Source organism: Mobula hypostoma, chromosome 8, assembly GCF_963921235.1.
Source record: "Mobula hypostoma chromosome 8, sMobHyp1.1, whole genome shotgun sequence".
Classification (NCBI taxonomy): domain Eukaryota; kingdom Metazoa; phylum Chordata; class Chondrichthyes; order Myliobatiformes; family Myliobatidae; genus Mobula; species Mobula hypostoma.
Window position 1 is genome coordinate 42,809,301 of NC_086104.1, and position 19,591 is coordinate 42,828,891.

Sequence of the window (19,591 nt, forward strand, 5' to 3'; positions counted from 1 at the left end):
TAAAGTATGTCTGTCTATCTATCTATTACATTACACAAAAGGTTAAGGAAAGGAATGAGGGCCTGGTTGGAATACTGTGATGCGTTGATAAGAACTTATACAAGGGTTGATGGAATATGGGAAACCAAAACAAATGGAAGGACATAGCAGTAATTTGGATGCACACTGGTCCGAATTTTCTATTAAAGTTAACAGAAATTCACCCCTATCTTTCAAGATTGTTAAATATTTTAACAAGCATTAAGAAACCATGAAAGCATAAACTGTTGATAGTGATTTTTTTTCAGGTATAGTTCCAAATTAGAGGTATCTAAATGAACATACATCAAAGTTGCTGGTGAACGCAGCAGGCCAAGCAGCATCTGTAGGAAGAGGTGAAGTCGACGTTTCAGGCCGAGACCCTTCGTCAGGACTAACTGAAGGAAGAGTGAGTAAGGGATTTGAAAGTTGGAGGGGGAGGGGGAGATCCAAAATGATAGGAGAAGACAGGAGGGGGAGGGATAGAGCCGAGAGCTGGACAGGTGATAGGCAAAAGGGGATACGAGAGGATCATGGGACAGGAGGTCCAGGAAGAAAGACAAGGAAGGGGGGGGTGACCCAGAGGATGGGCAAGAGGTATATTCAGAGGGACAGAGGGAGAAAAAGGAGAGTGAGAGAAAGAATGTGTGCATAAAAATGAGTAACAGATGGGGTACGAGGGGGAGGTGGGGCCTTAGCGGAAGTTAGAGAAGTCGATGTTCATGCCATCAGGTTGGAGGCTACCCAGACGGAATATAAGGTGTTGTTCCTCCAACCTGAGTGTGGCTTCATCTTTACAGTAGAGGAGGCCGTGGATAGACATGTCAGAATGGGAATGGGATGTGGAATTAAAATGTGTGGCCACTGGGAGATCCTGCTTTCTCTGGCGGACAGAGCGTAGATGTTCAGCAAAGCGGTCTCCCAGTCTGCGTCGGGTCTCGCCAATATATAAAAGGCCACATCGGGAGCACCGGATGCAGTATATCACCCCAGTCGACTCACAGGTGAAGTGATGCCTCACCTGGAAGGACTGTTTGGGGCCCTGAATGGTGGTAAGGGAGGAAGTGTAAGGGCATGTGTATATACTGCGTCCGGTGCTCCCGATGTGGCCTTTTATATATTGACGAGACCCGACGCAGACTGGGAGACCGCTTTGCTGAACATCTACGCTCTGTCTGCCAGAGAAAGCAGGATCTCCCAGTGGCCACACATTTTAATTCCACATCCCATTCCCATTCTGACATGTCTATCCACGGCCTCCTCTACTGTAAAGATGAAGCCACACTCAGGTTGGAGGAACAACACCTTATATTCCGTCTGGGTAGCCTCCAACCTGATGGCATGAACATCGACTTCTCTAACTTCCGCTAAGGCCCCACCTCCCCCTCGTACCCCATCTGTTACTCATTTTTATGCACACATTCTTTCTCTCACTCTCCTTTTTCTCCCTCTGTCCCTCTGAATATACCTCTTGCCCATCCTCTGGGTCACCCCCCCCCTTCCTTGTCTTTCTTCCTGGACCTCCTGTCCCATGATCCTCTCGTATCCCCTTTTGCCTATCACCTGTCCAGCTCTCGGCTCTATCCCTCCCCCTCCTGTCTTCTCCTATCATTTTGGATCTCCCCCTCCCCCTCCAACTTTCAAATCCCTTACTCACTCTTCCTTCAGTTAGTCCTGACGAAGGGTCTCGGCCTGAAACGTCGACTTCACCTCTTCCTACAGATGCTGCCTGGCCTGCTGCGTTCACCAGCAACTTTGATGTATGTTGCTTGAATTTCCAGCATCTGCAGAATTCCTGTTGTTTGTTGTTGGTATCTAAATGAATAGGCATTAATAATTTCTGCTTCTCAGATATAACTGAAGTTAGGATTCTTCTTAGTTATGTGTATATGTGCTACTTTAAAAAAGATGCACCAATGTATATTTTTACTAGATGAGTATGCCACCATTCTCACCGACCTTATCAGCAAATGTGTTGAGGATTGTTTACCAAAGACAACAATCTGAGTGTTCACAAACTGGAAACCATGCGTGAACTGGGAGATCCACTACCTACTGAATTCTAGAAGTGTTCAAATCAAGTGACCCTGACCCATGCAGGAAATTGAAATACAACCTATGTAAAGTTATCACCGGTTCCAAAAGACAACACCAGTCCAAAATTAAGTCCCAGACCAGCTGTCATTTCTGGCAATGTTTGCATGCTATAATGGGTTACAAAATGAAGTCATCACTGGCAACGGCTCATCACTTCCTGACAAACATAACACTTTTTATACATGTTTTGAATAGAAGGGAATTGGAATGCCATCATCCACTCTGAGAACCTCCAATGTGCCTGAACCCCACAGTCACCATTCTGATGTAAGATTGGTCACCCAGAAAATGAACTTGCAGAAAGAATCTGGCCACGATGGTATCTCTGATCAAGTCTTTAGATCCTGCACAGACCAGCAGGCAGGAGTATTTGCAGACATTTTTAATCTCTCCTTGCTTCAATCTGAGGTTCCCATCATTTTTTAAGAAGACCACTGTCATCTTGGTTCCTAAGAGAAACAAGGTACTGTGCCTTAATGTTTACAGCCTGGTGGCTTTGACATCCACCATCATGAAGTGCTTTGAGAAGCTGGTCATGGCAAGCATTAAATCTAGCCTCCCAAACAACCACACCCATTCCAATTTGTCTACTGCTGAAACAGGTCCACAGTGGAGATCATCTCCCTAACCATAAACTCATAGCTGGAGCACCTGGACAATAGTGGCATGGTTGTGTAGTAGTTAGTGCTGGGGTCCCCAACCTTTTTTGCACTGCGGACTGGTTTAATATTGACAATATTCTTGCGGACTGGCCGACGGGGGTGGGGGGGGGTAGGGTTGCCAACGGACAAGAGGAGCAATCAAATACGTTGTGTTTACCCCGAGAAAGACTACCATGACCATGAAGCCTTGCGCGGGAACCTGTGTGCGCATGCGTGTACGTGCCAATTTTTTTTCTACAAATCGTTTTTGGCGATTCTGTTTGGGGGGGAGTTAATCACGACCAAAATATAGCTGATAAGTGGCTAATACACTCAATTTCATTTCTAAAAGGGGTTAACTAATGAATTTAATATTAAACACACAGCGCATATTTTCCTCGCATGAATACAGACAATAGACAATTATCAGGGGAGGACAGGGGAGCTTGAAGTAAGTGTTGAACGAACTTCCAGTAGAAGTGGTAGAGGCAGGTTCGATATTATCATTTAAAGAAAAATTGGATAGGTATATGGACAGGAAAAGAATGGAGGGTTATGGGCTGAGTGCAGGTCGGTGGGACTAGGTGAGAGTAGCGTTCGGCACGGACTAGAAGGGCAGAGATGGCCTGCTTCTGTGCTGTAATTGTTATATGGTTATGTAAGTCACTTATAAGTCAATAGCATCATAACATTTTAAGTAACGTTCGGATATTAAACACACAGCACATATTTTCCCCATATGTACATATAAAATCATTGCAACACACCAATATCGCTGAATCCGTGGGAGCCCTGGGCTTGTTTCCCTGGAACAAGACGGTGCCATCGAGGGGTGATGGGAGACAGCGATACTCAAAAGGGGGTTCCTTATGTCCAGTCTATTCTGCAATTTAGTTTTCGTTGCATTCATTGCAGAGATATGTTGAAAATGGAAGCAATGTTTTCAGTGCTTTTGTGACTATCTCAGGATATTTAGCCTTGACTTTAATCCAGAATGCCGGCAGAGATGTTATGTCAAACATACTTTTCAACCCGTCGTCATTTGCAAGCTCGAGGAGTTGATCTCCTTCCCATGCTGACATGCTTTGTGGCCTGATGGTTGGGGACCGCTGAGTTAGCGCAATGCATTACAGTGCAGGCGACCCAGGTTCATTTCCTTCGGCTGCCTGTAAGGAGTTTGTACACTCTCCCTGTGCCCATGTGGGTTTCCTCTGGGTGTTCTGGTGTCCTCCCACAGTCCAAAGATGTACCGATTGGTCATTGTAAATTGTCTTGTGATTAGGTCAGATTTAAATTGGAGGACTGCTGGGTAGCATGGCTCGAAGGGTCAGAAGCGGCCTATTTCATGCGGTATCTCAAAAAAAAAAATAAGTTAGACTATTGCTTATTGACTGCAGCTCCACCATCCATACTTCAACTCTAGGCAAACTCCTGCACCTCCTTTTGCAAGCAGTTCCTTGACTCCCTGAGCAACAGATCATAATCAGTAAGGATAAGTAGCAACACCTCTGCTAGGATTATTCTCTGCACAGGTGTCCCCATAAGGCTGTCTCCTCAGCTCCCTACCCTACTCCCTATACAGTCACGACTGTGTGGCTAGTTCCTGCTCTAATTCCATCCACAAGCTTGCAGATGGTACTGCTGTAATGGGTCGAATCTCAAATAAACTTTCCTGCTAATGCTAGCAAAACAAAAAAGCTGGTCATTGACTCCAGCAAGGGAGCAGTGTAAATGCTCCTGTGCATGGCAAGTTTGAGAGTTTTGAGAGCTTTGAAGTTCCTTAGAGTGAACATAGCCTGTCCAGGTCCAACCATATAGACACCATGACATAGGATGCCATGACATAGGACCACACCTGGAGTATTGTGTGCAGTTTTGGTCTCCAAATTTGAGGAAGGACATTCTTGCTATTGAGGGAGTGCAGCGTAGGTTCACAAGGTTAATTCCCAGGATGGCGGAACTGTCATATATTGAAAGATTGGAGTGACTGGGATTGTATACACTGGAATTTAGAAGGAAGAGAGGGGATCTGATTGAAACATATAAGATTATTAAGGGAATGGACACGCTGGAGGCAGAAAACATGTTCCCACTACTGGGTGAGTCCAGAACCGAAGGCCGCAGTTTAAGAATAAGGGGTAGGCCATTTGGAATGGAGTTGAGAAAAAACTTTTTCTCCCAGAGAGTGGTGGATATGTGGAATGCTCTGCCCCAGAAGGCAGTGGAGGCCAAGTCTCTGGATGTTTTCAAGAAAGAGATGGATAGAGCTCTTAAAGATAGCAGAATCAAAGGTTATGGGGATAAGGCAGGAACTGGATACATTGTGGATGATCAGCCATGATCACAGTGAATAGCAGTGCTGGCTTGAAGGGCCAAATGGCCTACCCCTGCACCTATTGTCTATTGTCTATTGATGCTCTCTAGCACCTCTGCTTCCTGAGGAAGTTAAAGAAAGTTGGCATACCCCCTTTGACCCTCAGCAAACTTCAATGATGCAACATAGAAGGCTTCCTATCTGGAAGCATCACAGCTTGGCATGGCAGCTGCAGTGCCCATGAAACTGGAGAGTGCTGTTCACAGCTCATCACATCACAGGAAGCAGCCTCTGTTCCATAGGTTCTCTCTACACCTTGCCGTCTTGATAAAATGGTCAGCATAATCGAAGCACCCACCCGGCCTGGACTTTCTCATCACTTCCCCCTTCCCATCAAGCAGAATTTACAAAAGCCTGAATGCACATATGAACAGGCGCAAGGACAGCTTCCATAACACTATTTAATGGTTCCCCAGAATGATAAGATCGGCCCTTGACCTCACAATCTACCTCCTTATGATCTTTCATCTTATTGTCTACCTGTACTGCACCTTTATGTAACCACAACACTTTATTCTGCACTCTGTTATTGTTTAACCCTGTACTACCTCAATGTACAGTTGCATCATTTGATCTATATGAATGATATACAAGTTTTTCCACTGTACCTTAGTATATGTGATGATAATAAACCAATTTACCAATTTATTAGTACCTTTTAAGATAAGGTCCCGCTTGGTGGCGCAATAATATCAGCACCGGACTCCGGAGCGAAGGTTCCCGAGTTCGAATCTAAGTCGGGTTGAGCGTCGAGCTAGCAACTCGGCCTCGTAAAAATAAGAATAGCTTGCTACGGAAACACCGTCACGACGGTGCCCCGGTAACTCCACTGCCAAGTTAAGGGCTATTCTTCTTCTTTTGAGATAAGATAAAATAACAAACGTCAATTTGATTATGAAATGTTATCTGATGTTTCACCCACCTTCAGCTGATGTAATTTTACCGTCAGATCAAATTTATTTGTCAATGATTCTGAGTGGGATGCTGGTAAAATAGAAGTTAAAATAACTGTAGGTTTTGGTATATGTTAATAGCTTGGCATGTGATTAAATAGCAGAAAGTTTGTGAAAGAAGTGGACAGTTTTGTAAAATGTCGAATATTTGCAGTTTCTCAGAAGTTAATGCTTCATTCCTTTCTATTTTGCAGTGCTTGTCAGAACCTATTCCAGTCATGTTCACGTTAATTTGTTGAATGCCTGAGTTTTACTTTATACACATTGGTCAGTCATGCTAAAATTGCCTCAGAATAACATATGACCATTTAATTACTAGTAAAAATAATCTCTGCAGAAAGCATCTGTAATGATTCAAGGCAGTCAAAATCCAGGAAATCAGTAAACTTGCAGGTAACATACTGTACTTGTCTAATGTCTAATGGTCCATTTAGAAATACAGCTGCTGGTTTGCAGCAACAATGTGCTTGTATTTATCAATTAAGTTGGGCAAGGCAGCCTGGAGTGGAATCTGGCCAAAATCCATACTTAAGCTGATAAATGAAAAGTAATATTTTCATTGAGTTATGAATTTATATTGAGTTAGCAAAAAGTCATAATGACATCATATGTGGTATGAACTGCAAGAGGAAACAGTAGAGGCAGATAAAGTTACAACATTTAAACTGATCCATGGTTAGGAAAGCTTTTAGAGGAAACAGGGCCAATGCAGAGGATTGGGGACTAGCTTATGAAGACACCTTGGGATGAGTGGGCCAACGGACCTATTTCCATGTGCTGACTATATTTCATGTCCGCCAGTATAAATATTATATGTGTCACCATGGAGAAAGCAACAGCTTAATTGAACCCAATTATTTGAATTGAGCCATTCAACCCAATGAGTATATGTCAGCTCTCAAAGCATTCATATCAATTTAATTCCCTTATTTATTTCCTTGTAACCCATTCTCCCCCAAACAAGTCTCCCCAAATTTCCACCACCCGCACACAGTAGGGATAACCTAATTAATTTCTATCCATCATATATTTGGAATGTGGAAGGAATCTGAAGCACCCAGGAGGAGCCCACGCAGTCAGAGGGGAAAGTGGACAAACTCCAAAAAGACCATACTGGATCTCAGGATCAAATGCAGGTTACTGGAGCTGTAAGGTACTTTCCAAACAGTGATATTATCTCTGATGCCATTCCCCACCTGATGAATTAAATAAAAAGACCGATGGAATCTCATTAGCTTCAAAACCCAGGAAGCAGGACAGGGTTAATGAATGAATGACAAAAAGACCGGAAAATATACTGCAAAGATTCAACAGGTTAGGCAGCAGGAAGGTTATCAGACTTACGTTTGTAAAACGTTAACCTTTATTTTCGCAAACACAAACAATTCTGCAGATACTGGAAACCTTGATCAACACACGCAAAATGCTGAATGAACTCGGCAGGTCAGGCAGCATCTGTGGAGGCGAATAAACAATCGATGTTTTGGGCTGAGACCCTTCGCCAGGACTGGAAAGGTAGGGAGCAGAAGCCAGAATAAGAAGGTGGCAGAGGGGAAGGAGTACAAGCTTCAGGTGATAGGTGAGTTCAGGCGAGGGGAAGGTGAGTGGAGGAGGTGGGGGATGAAACAGCTGGGATCAGGATTGGTGGAAGTGGTAAAAGTCTGGAAAAAAAAGAGGAGGGAGGGGAGAGAAGTTATTGAAAGTTAGAGAAACTAACAGATGCTAACTTTCCAACATCTTCTGTATTTTTTTCAGGACCGAGAGCTCTATTTGCTTGATGAATTTCATATTTAACGCTCCACAATGGTATTCACTCTCAGGGTGCATCAATCTTACTTTAATGATATCCCTCCAAGAAGGGTGAACAATAAGATTGTAAGATTCTGTACACCAACACACCATCTTTACATGATCTATTTTCACTGCAGAAAGAGAAACAGGATTAATATTTCAGTTTGAAGACCCCTTGTTATGACTGACCACTTTGGTAAATATCCCACAGAAGATGCTTGAGTATTTTTAGAACTTTCTTTTTTTATTTCAGAATCCACAAAACTTTGTTTCATTTTGTGTGACTAGTCTGACAACTTCCACTTAAAGAGGTCAAGGAATCAGAGCACACCTTCATTTCTTCCAAATGAAATGTTATAAATCATAAAACTGTATTAAAGTCACACCTTCTCAAAGATATGAATATAAGAACCGATGATGTGGCCTTTTGCTCTTATGCTCCAAACATCTGGAATACGCTATTGACTGAAATACGCTAGGCTAGTACTGTGGAACTTTTTAAAACACTTCTAAAAATCTACTTTTTTAATTTGGCCGACATAGGATTACTTAATGCCTGTTGATGTTGAATTTGGTATATTCAATTACTTTTTATTCTATATAATGTTTGTCTTTACTTAATGATTTTTAATTTTGTATTTTTATGACTATATTGATTTATCTTTACAATCCATGTAAAGCACTTTGAGCCTGCATTTTAATGTATAAAAGGTGCAATATAAATAAAGTTACTATTATTATTATTATTTAATCAGTTGTGCTTCAAATGGGTAAAATAGTGGAAAAGGTTCAAATTGATTTCAAGGTTATAATTTAATCGGTGCACCACTTTGGAGCCATGAAGCAAAAGTAATCTGTTGCTACCAATGAGAGTGATGACATTTTGCAGAAGTCCGACTAAACAGCAAAGCAGAGACCTATGAATATTTTATATATATAACACATAGCAGCAGAATGATAATCTAATCTTTGTCTCGAGCCTCTTGATATATAAAGCTTCTGTGGTTGGTTGGCATACCTTGGCCTGAGGCCTTTACATTTAATCACCAACTATTTGTTGCTCCTTACATTTCTGACAAATAGTAGGTTTCTGTTAAGTACAATACCCATCATTTATGAGACCCTGTATTGCTGAATGTCTGTAATTAGAGCATAAAATGCACACAGTTTGGTGCAGGGCCAGATCAGGCTTGAGTGGGGCTAAGTTAATTATCCAGTTCTGGAAAAGAATAAAAGTCAAAGGTGAACTGGGCAGGGATTCAAATCTGCTGGAGCATGAATGCGGCATGGTAACATTGTGAATAAGACTTCTTACATATATGCCACTGCTGTGACCTCACAATTTTTCTTTGCACCAGTTGATTTCAAATGAATCTTGGCCCATTTCTAATGATCCATTCAGGAGTGCCTAACACGGCTGTGGTTCAGATGTTGTTCACTGCCGATGTGCGGGAGCTCAAGAGTAGGAAAGGGTAGAAGGACAGTCTGAGGAAGAGTCTTATAATAGAAACTGAGAATAACAACCAATTAACCAGCATTCATTACATGAGGTACAGATTTTTCAGAGTGCAAAATTAATTGTGGGATACCATGTGGTTATTCTGGAACTTACAGACAGCAGGGGATAGAATGGAAAGATTTCGAGGGAGAAGCAAATACAAGGACAAAAGCCAAATAAAAGGCAGGGGATCTGACAGTGAGACTGAGACTGAGAATAAAATGAGCAAGGAACAAAGCACTGGAGGAAAGGACAGGGAGGGCTTGAGAACTGTACCGAATGAAAAGAAATTACATCGAAGCGATTTCTTTTTGAAGGGCAAGACACATAAGAATGTGCTCTGAGTGATGTGGAAAGAGGAAAAACAGTGAAATTTGGGCCCAGTACTGTTTCACGTGGCAAGAAGCTAAAGGTTGCTCTTCAAAATGTTCACTATCCTGATTTGGAAACAGATTGCTGTCCTTTCATTGCCACTGGGTTTAAATGCTTGAACTCCCTACAATCAGCAGTGTGGGAATGCATTCACTAGAAAAACTGCAGCTTAAAAGTATAAGAAATAGGAGCTGGCGAGGGACATCTGCTCCAGCATTCAACAGGATCTACCTCAGCACTACTTCCTTGCATCATCTCATATCCTTTGATTTCCTCTATCACCATATCTATGTTATTTTAAATTTATAGCAGCACAGGAGACTATTCAGCCACTTGGATCAATGCCATCCCCCGGAAAGCTGTCCAATTTCTGCTCTCCTTATTGCCTTCTGCTACTTGCCCTTTCTCATGCATACTTATCAATTCCCATTTGATTCCTTTTTCTGTTAGTCTACACAATTCTGTAATATACAGTAGTCAATAAGCCTAACGTATCAATCTCTGTCTTGAATAAGCTCAGCAACTGAGCCTTTATACGTTTCAGGGGTAAAGAATTTCCAAGGTTTTCCACCCTTTGAGAGAAGAAATTTCTCCTCACCTCTGTCCAAAATGGCTAACCCCTCATTCTGAGACCAATGCGATCTCGTTCTAGACTTCCCAAACATTCTGCCTGAACCAAGCCCGTTAGCATTATATAAATTTCAACAAACCACTTACTTTCTTCAACACCAGAGAATACTAGTTTAGCCTTCTCAATCTCTTTTCATTCAGCAGATCTGGAGCATCTTCACTGCACTCACTCTGTGACAAGTATATATCTATTTTTTAAGACACCAAAGGGTTTATGCAGTACTTATACATTTGCGATATAACATCTTTCTTCCTGTACTCAAACTCTCTTGTCATAAACTTTGCCTTCCTAAGTGTTTAATACATCAGCTTGCAAGCAGATCCTGCTCCATTGAACATCAGCATTTCCCAGTTTATCACCATTAAAAAAATCTTACTTTACTCTTTTTATAACAGGAGTGGATGACTTTAAATATATTTTTCCAATTGTATTTCCTGTGCCTAGTTTTTACCCATTCACATAACATGTTTCTATTTCCTTGACTCCTCATTTGTGTCCTGTTTCCTACACATAACCCTGCCTAGTTCTGTATCATCAGCATTCTTGGAGATGTGACATTTGTTCTCTCATAAGTCATTAATAGTTGGGCCCACGTACTTCTCCCTGTAACACACAAAAAAATGCTGGAGGAACTCAGCAGGTCAGGCTGCATCTATGGCGAGCAATACAAAGCTGACATTTCAGACCGAGATCCTTCATCAGGACTCGGTGATACTACTCTCTGCGGTACCCCACCAATCATAGCCTACCACTTGGGAGATGGTCATTTACTGCCACTCATTGCTTTCTGTTTAGTCAACCAATTGCCAATCATGTCAATATACTGTATTTCTCCCATTTCTTTATTAACCAACATTTTACGTATGACCTTATCAACAAAACATGGGTGGATTCAGAAAGAGACAGAGATTACTCATTTTGATAGTGCAAGTATAAATATTTCCAGCTTTTTTTAAAATGTGGCATTTTCTGTGCTTTCAAATGATATATTACCACTAATAAAGCAAAATTATAATTTAAGGCTGAAATTTTACATATTGATAGCCAGGAATGAAATGGCTGTTTCTGTTAACAATTATGGTCTTTTGCAAACTAGCAATATACCTCTAAAGTGTAATGCATATTGAATATAATTCAGAAGTTATGTTTTGTATGAAAGCACTTCCATATTGAGATCCACTTTATGAAAAATGGGGGATAATCCATAAGAATGCTCGGTTTGCTCTTCAGAACTCTCACTGACCCTTTAGCTTCCACAAATAAAATTCACAGATGAAATATCTTAAGTATGCCTTTCCACATGTTGATTTAAACAGTGCATTTTCAAAGCTCTCAGGCAAACACAGCAATAGTGTATTCACATGAAATTTTGTGCAATATTAATGCTTTTATATTATCTAATGACAAACGTTTTGCAAATACAGTACTGACATGTTACAAGAAGCTACGTAGCTACTGATGAAGTAAGAATATTCAAAAATGAAGGGTAGGAACAGATCAACTCTTCACATTCCTGGTGACTGAGTAAACTATGCTTTATTTTAGTGAAGTTGAAAATGGGGGTGGGTGTGAATAAGGGGCAAGATACATAGAGATATTCCTGCTCCTTCAGACCACAATTGTCTGAAGGATGACACCTCCATCCACATCTCAGCATTGGACTGTGGTGGAATAAGTAAATAAGGCACTCTAGTCCTGAGCTACGGCTTCAACATTAAAAAAAATCAGAGATTTTGCAGATGCTGAAGTCCAGAATTACACGCACACAAAATCCTTAGCAATCCTTAACAGTGTTGTTGACCAGAAAGTGGCTACATAGGTCGAGAAAATGGTTACAAAAACTTATGGAATGCTTGCTTTTATTAGTTGAGGCATTGAGTTCAAAAGCCAGGAGGTTACGTTACAACTTTATAAAACTCTGGTTAGGCCACGTCTGGAGTATTGTGTACAGTTCTGGTCACCCCACTATAGGAAGGATGTTGAGGCTTTGGAGAGGGTGCAGAAGAGGCTCACCAGGGCGCTGCCTGGTTTAGAGGGCCTGTGATATCACGAGAGGCTGGATAAACTTGGGTTATTTTTTCTGGCGTGCCGAAAAGATCTGAAAGAGGTTTAAAAAATTATGAGAGGCGTAGGTAGAGTGGATAGAGGGTATCTGTTTCCTAGGGTTAAAATATCTAATACCAGAGGGCACAGCATTGAAGGTGAGAGGGGGTAACTTCAAGGGGAATGTGTGGGCTAAATTTTTTACTCAGAGACTGGTGGATACCTGGTATGCGCTGCTTGGTATGGTGCTAGAGGCTTTTAAGAGTCGTTTAGATAGGCACATAGATATAAAGAAGATGGAGGGATATGGACATGGAGGGATTAGTGTTTGGTTGATTTTGATTTGCTTTTTAGCTGGTTCAGCACAATATTGTGGGCCGAATAGCCTGCTTCTGTGCTGTACTGTTCGATGTTCTATAAAATGCTGGAGGAATGCAACAGATCAGGCAGCATATATAGAGATGAATATGTAGTCATTGTTTCAGCCCGAGACTCTGCATTAGAACTGGAAAGGAAGATGGAAGAAGCCAGAATAAAAAGATTGGGGGAGGGGAAGGAGATCTAGTTTGCCGGTGATAGGTGATACCAAGTGAGGGGGAACGTGGGTGGTTGGGAGATGGGGAGAGGTGACAGGTGGAAATGGTAAAGGGCTGAAGAAGAAGGAATCTGATAGGAGAGGAGAAAAAAACTTTCTTAAGCTATGGTGTTACCAAATGATTCAATATCCCGTATACTGATGAAATTAAAAACAAATCAACCAAGAATGAGCTAAAATGAAGAGCTGCCATTCAAGTGAATGGAGATTGAAAGTATTGCTATTCATTATGTTTGAAAACTTATCTTTAAGATGTGATCATTTTGTAGCCACTGCAAATTTGATTATTATTTGCAGTCCTTCAAACTTCATTGTAACAGGAGCTGCACACATGATTCAAAATAAATTTTAAAAATGAATTTATTTATACTGACAAAGGATTCTAAAATTGTGTCCTATCGTATTCGTCTCTTTAATATCAGAAAATTTCCTATAAAGGGCAGCTTTGCTGAATATCACATGTAATATTTAAGCCATGAGGCTCAATTTTCCAGTGTTCTGAGAGGACTGGGGGGCCAGGAAGTCAAGTTTGTAAAGTTACCAGCTCCCCTCTCCAATCACCACTTTGCACCTGATTATCTGAAAGGCACTTTTGCACAGAATACACAAGAGCATCATTTCATGCAAATAGCCACATACTAAGGCTATGTGCAAATTCCTGTTTCCTTACATAATTGCATACAGTCCTTAGCCTGCTTCATTATAATGGTTGTGAAACAACATTCTCCTTGGGGCCTTTCAGGGATTGTTGGTTTAGTGCTCTACTACTCCATTTATAGTTGCCGCAATTTAATATAAAATAACTGTGTATTTATTGACAACGCTGCAATAACTTAGAGGCAGGGCAGGATGAGTGACTCACAACGGTCTTTCTGCACAGCAAACAACATCAATATACTCAGAAAAGTTTATTTAAAGTGCAGTGGAAACAGAAAAAATAGCAACTATTCTCAAAAAAACAGGGTAATTTCTCTAGAAAAGTACAAGCAGTAACTGGAGGACCATTTCTCTCAGACATATTGCAGTCTTCCTCTGGGTAGAATTGATCTGGATACCAGACAATTGATCTTCCCACGGGATCATGTTGCTAGCGGTAAATAACTAGAGAAGAAGAGTGATAACACTGCATTACTTCAGCAGGCAATCCATTTTCGAAGCCCAAATGTGCTTTTTTTTCACATCAGGGATTACTCATTGTATAATGGAGGGACTAATGGCTCAAAGTAGTTTCAGGTAAGGCATCGGAGCTGGTCTGCTCCACCGGGTGGCCGGGGGGGGGGGGGTGGGCTTGTGGCGTAGCATCCAGGCTGGAGTCGGCGCTGTCCCACCCCGCCCCTGCCCAGTGTTCGCTCAGCTAAAGACAAGCTGTATTGTGGTTGACTGCAGATCTCTGCAGTATTCACGGACTCAGGGTCTGGACTATGTCGTTTTTATTTTGTGTGATTGCATTTTACTGATATCTTACATGTGCTTGCTATCTTGTTTGAGCGAGGACTAGGCCTCAGGCTGCAGTGTCGCCTGCTTATGGCCACCAGCGGAGAGGCATTGGAGCCGGTGCGCAGAGTGGCGTGGCGTCCAGCCTGGAGACGGTGCTGCCTCCTAGTTTTCACTTGGCAGAATTCTGTATTCTGGTCAACAGCATGTTTCTGTGACATTCATGGCTCCAATCTGGACTATTTTTTTGCATGGATGTACCTTTATGTGCTTGTCTTATATGTATTGTGTGAATGCTGGTACTGTGATTTGCACCTTGGCCCCAGAGTAACACTGTCTTGTTTGGCTGCATTCATGGGTATTCATGTATGGGTGAATGACAATCAAACTTGAATTGAATGGGCCACCATTTGGGAGCAACAGGCCTGGTGGGTTATACAACACATTGATTGATCTTTATTACCTTTTACCTTTTCAGTGTTGTCTATCCCCTTAATGGCTTTCCATCATCAAGGTACTACAGGACTATATTTAAAAACACGCAGAAAATGCTGGAAACCCTCAACAGATCAGCCTGCATCTCTGAGTAAAGAAATAGATTTCACACTTCAGGTTGATTTTCCTGCTGATTTTCATTTGCTGCAGAGCTAGGTCTTGCGGGGTTGCTTTGGGACTAAGGTGAGTTGTCACTGCAGATGACTAGTCTCTCATGAATGATATCATTTACGCTATTGCATCAGCACTGACAGAAACATGGGATTAAGTCCGCAGTCTGTAGGGTGAATTTTTATTCTGAAATTATAAGGGAGAATTTTATTGGTTGAGGTGTTGGGATGGTGACACATCTCTCAGCTCGCTTCAGCTCACATTACACCTAGGCCCTCTTGTATTTGACACCTATCTATCCTATTTATCATAAATTAGAGCAAATCCAGTATTCTATCTCCCAACTACTGGTTTACAAAATGCCCCACATTTCCATTGTATATATTTTGTGGATCTGTAAGAACATAAGGAATAGACTATATATCCCTGGTATATGGTCCACGAATCAAAAAGGTCATTGTAGATTCTTTACCTCAGCACCTCTTGCATTAACTTCATATCTCTTGATTCTTTTAATTTCTAGAAAATCTATTGATCACTGACTTGAATATACCTATGACTGAGCTTTATCAACCCTCGTGTAATGAGAATTCTTAAGATTCATTGTCCTCTGAGAAAATAAAATTCTCTGTCCTGAATGATCATATCCTTATTATGAAACAGTGGTTGTAGGAGCCACATCTAGAGGAGACATTAGTTTCCCATCTTCAGTGTCATGCTCACCTAAGAATTGCTTTGTACCTGAGTCAGCTGAGTTTAGAATCCCGATTTGGTGGAAACATATCTCTCCCTTTGCTTTGCTACATCCTGTTGTAGAATGATTCGCTATTTTACTTCTGTTCCCTGGAGAACCCTATTGAAGCCACAAATTTCCTTGCTCTAAAAAAGCCTACATAAATCTTTTCAATTTAACTCTAACTTCAGTCCTCCAGCTTCAACCTACCCACTTCCCCATCTCATCTGAGATTTCTTTCTCAATGGAATGTCCTCGGAGATGCCTCCTTGCACTCAAGACATGCCAGAGAATTGCAAGTTGCCTGTGTTTTTTTTTGTGTTCTTAATGGGTTCCTGATGCTGTAGACAGTGTGGCACTGTTCATAAACAGAGGCTCCAGTTTTACACATTGAATGAATCAAATTATTTACAGCTCTTTAGGCTTGTTTACTCCTCCTGCTTTCAAGCAGTACGGAAGCAGGAAGCATTGTGTAAACTTCTGCAGTATGAGGGTTAAAGGGCAGATTACACACATTACACATTTTCACATTTGAAGATTTTGCATTTACTTGAGCATGGACATAATCATTTCCAATTTGGGGGGAAAAAAGCTTGGTTGAAGCTAAACAAACAACAGGCATTTTCTGCAGATATGGAAATACTGCCCTTCACTCATACTTTACCTTAACTCTAATATGGCTAATTTCCTTAATATTATGGATATCTTGGCAAGCAGCTAAGGATTCTGGCTTGGGACTTGGTAGCAAAGGTAAGCCCATAAATAAGTCGAAACTATTATTACAGTTCCAGCAATTTTATTGCCTCAGAATCCTCCTGACGTTTTGGGGAATGAAGGAGTAATTTAGGAGCAACTGTTATGTCAAAACTTTTGCTTGCTCTCCTTTTTCCAGATTACAAATTCAGTAGGAACAGTAAGAACAACTGTAGGGGGGTGCTTGCAAAAGAATTTTAGTTGGATGTTGGATATTTCCAGCACACCCATTTCCACAATGATAAGGGAAAATACTGTTGCTGTTGTAAATAACTAATTCTGATCAAACGGTTTATCCTGTCAATACATAATCTCTTTAGTTATATTGATATTTTATTTTTTGGCTGAAGAATCTTATCACTGTTAACACAACAGCAGCATTTTACAAGGAAGCTGAGATTCAGTTACTGCAAGTTTCTCACAACAGCTGTCCCCAACTACCTTGAGGAATGCAATTCTTTGTTGTCAGCATTTTTCTGACTGGAGCTAACCATTTTCCTTAATTGAAACATATTTGTCCTGCCTGAAAAATCCAGTCTTGTTTGAGGAAACTATTAACTGTTTTTACCTGATATAAAATCATCAATAATAAGTTTTTATTACCCATTTATTTAAACTAAGTTCAGCGCTCTTTTCCCTTTCCTATATTTTGGCATTTAGGTTATAGTCGCAAACTCAAGGGGTTTGAATATATGAATATCAAAAGTCATATATATGCGAGGCATACAGCTAATATCAAGCTCAATGTGTTGAAAAGTTTTATTAGTTTTATAACACACCATTGGTTTACTTTGCCCTTTCAAGGTTTTCTGAATAATTGCAGCCTTAGATCCTTCCTTGCAGCTGTGCAGCTTAGTCACCAGATAAGTGTATTTTGGCGTACTGCAAGCTGTTTCTTGAAGGTGTTGACTCTTGCCTAGAGATAGTTCTATGGATGCTGGATACTGTTCAACAACATATCTAATGCCGTTATGCATGTGTGTGTCAAGGCAGTGTTTATACTGATCTATTCCACCGAGGGACATGGGTGTTTTAGATGGACTTAGGAGGCATTGCAGTAATTAAAATCTTGTGCTTGAACCTTACAACAGAGTCAATAGTTAGGGTGTAAGTGGTAATTTGGTTGAGTATTTCTTTCAGAAACGCAAGAGATTCTGCAGATGCTGGAAATCTGGAGCAACGCATACAAAATGCTGGAGAAACTCAGCAAGTTAAGTAGCATCCATGGAGGGGAATGGAGTCAATATTTTGGACTGAGATCCTTCCTGACGAAGGGACTCCAGGCTGACATTTTGACTGTTTATTTCCCTCCATAGGTGCTGCCTGACTTGCTGAGTTCCTTCAGCATTTTGTGTGTTACTGAGTATTTATTTCTCCTCTTCGATCAAAGGTTGTAAGTGTCCATATTCCTTTAGCCCGGACAAGATAATCAGAGCTGAAAGGTTCTTGATCTACAAAGCTCACTACAGTGATCCCTTAGTTAATCAGTCGACATCAAAGAACATTTAGTCTTGCTTTGGTATAATTTGGTTCATTAAGCATGATGTCGAGAAATTGAACTTAGTCAAGAAGACAGTGAAATGTGGTGGAAATGTATGTAGACAAATGGAGAGTGAGAATTGGCCAGTTATACAATCACTGCTCTTGGTTTTTGTGCAAATTATTCCTTCATATCCTTCTCATGTTTGTCACTGACCCTTTACAGCACAGCTCTCTCCTCAACCCGTGCATTTAGCTGTCAGTTTAAATCAATGTCAGTTTTTCAGGCTTTTAGAACACAAATCAACTTTTTTTTTATGGAGACAGGCAGTTATCAAAACAACTAACTGCATTTTGTGAGCAAAAAACAAATTGGTCGGTGACAGTGAAGAGAAAAGAGAATAGTGAAGACGGTAGTTCTGTGCAAAAGATTTAGGCACATATAAACTTGATTCTGATAAGGGTCTCCGTTATGGAATGAGAGTGGGAAGGGGACAGGGAGAGGGGAATCATGGTTGGGAAAAGGGGAAGGGAGTGGGAAGGAGACAAGATGCGCTAGAGAGGCTTTCTGTAACGATCAATAAACAAATTGTTTGAAATCAAATGACCTTGCCTGGTGTCTTAGGGCTAAGTATGTCTGCACCTGTGCCATCTCCACTCCTGGCACTTCTTCCCTGCCACCTGTCCCACACCCTTCCAGCAGTGCTCCACCCTCGCTATTCCCAACATCCATAGCTCCTACCTGACTTATAAACTTGCTCTCCTCCCCATGCTGCCAAATACAGAACAGTGCAAAAATCTTAAGCTCTCTAGCTTAAGAGTTTTAGAAATAAAACATAGAACATAGAACAGTAGAGCTCAGGAGCAGGCCACTCAGCCCATAATGTTGTGCCCAACAGCAAAAAAGCAAATCAAGAACACCCAAACACTAATCCCGCCCTACCTACACAATGTCCATATCCCTCCATCTTCCTTACATCCATGTGCCTATACAAACATCTCTTAAAACCTACCCCCTCCTCACCTTCAGTGCATGCCCTCTGGTATTAGACATATGAACCCTGAGAAACAGATATTCTCTGTTTACTCTATGACTCTCATAATCTTATGAATCTCTTTCAGATCTCCCCTCAGCGTCTGCCGCTCCAGAGAAAACAACCCAAGTTGATCCGGCCTCTCATGGTAGCACATGCTCTCTAAACCAGGCAGCACGCTGGTAAACCTCTTCTGCATCCAACATCAACATCCTTCCTATTGCGGGGCGACCAGAACTGTAAGCAATACTCCAAATGTGGCCTCGCCAGAGTTGTATAACGTTGTAACATAACCTCTCGACTTATGAACTCAATAAAAGCAAGCATTCCACAAGGCTTCTTAACCACCTTATTGACCTGTGTAGCCACTTTCAAAGAGCTAGGAACTTGGTTCCCAAGATCTCTCTGCTCAGCAACACTGTTAATGATCTTGCCCTTAACAGTGGACTGTCTCCTTGCATTTGCCCTACCGAGGTGCAACATCTTACATTTATTTGGGTTAAACTCCATCTGCCATTTCTCTGCCCATATCTGCAACT

At 41.4% G+C, this 19,591-nt stretch overlaps 1 protein-coding gene across 1 annotated transcript in view; it reads left to right on the forward strand.

Annotated features, from left to right (window-relative positions):
• The window catches only part of slc30a10 (solute carrier family 30 member 10), a 74,581-nt gene extending 55,274 nt beyond the window's left edge, over window positions 1-19,307 (forward strand). The window contains exon 5 of the mRNA XM_063055038.1: window positions 19,141-19,307. Coding sequence (XP_062911108.1) covers window positions 19,141-19,218 — 78 coding nt within the window. The 3' untranslated portion in view covers window positions 19,219-19,307. The remainder of the gene's footprint in view (window positions 1-19,140) is intronic.
• The last annotated feature ends 284 nt before the right edge of the window (window positions 19,308-19,591 follow it).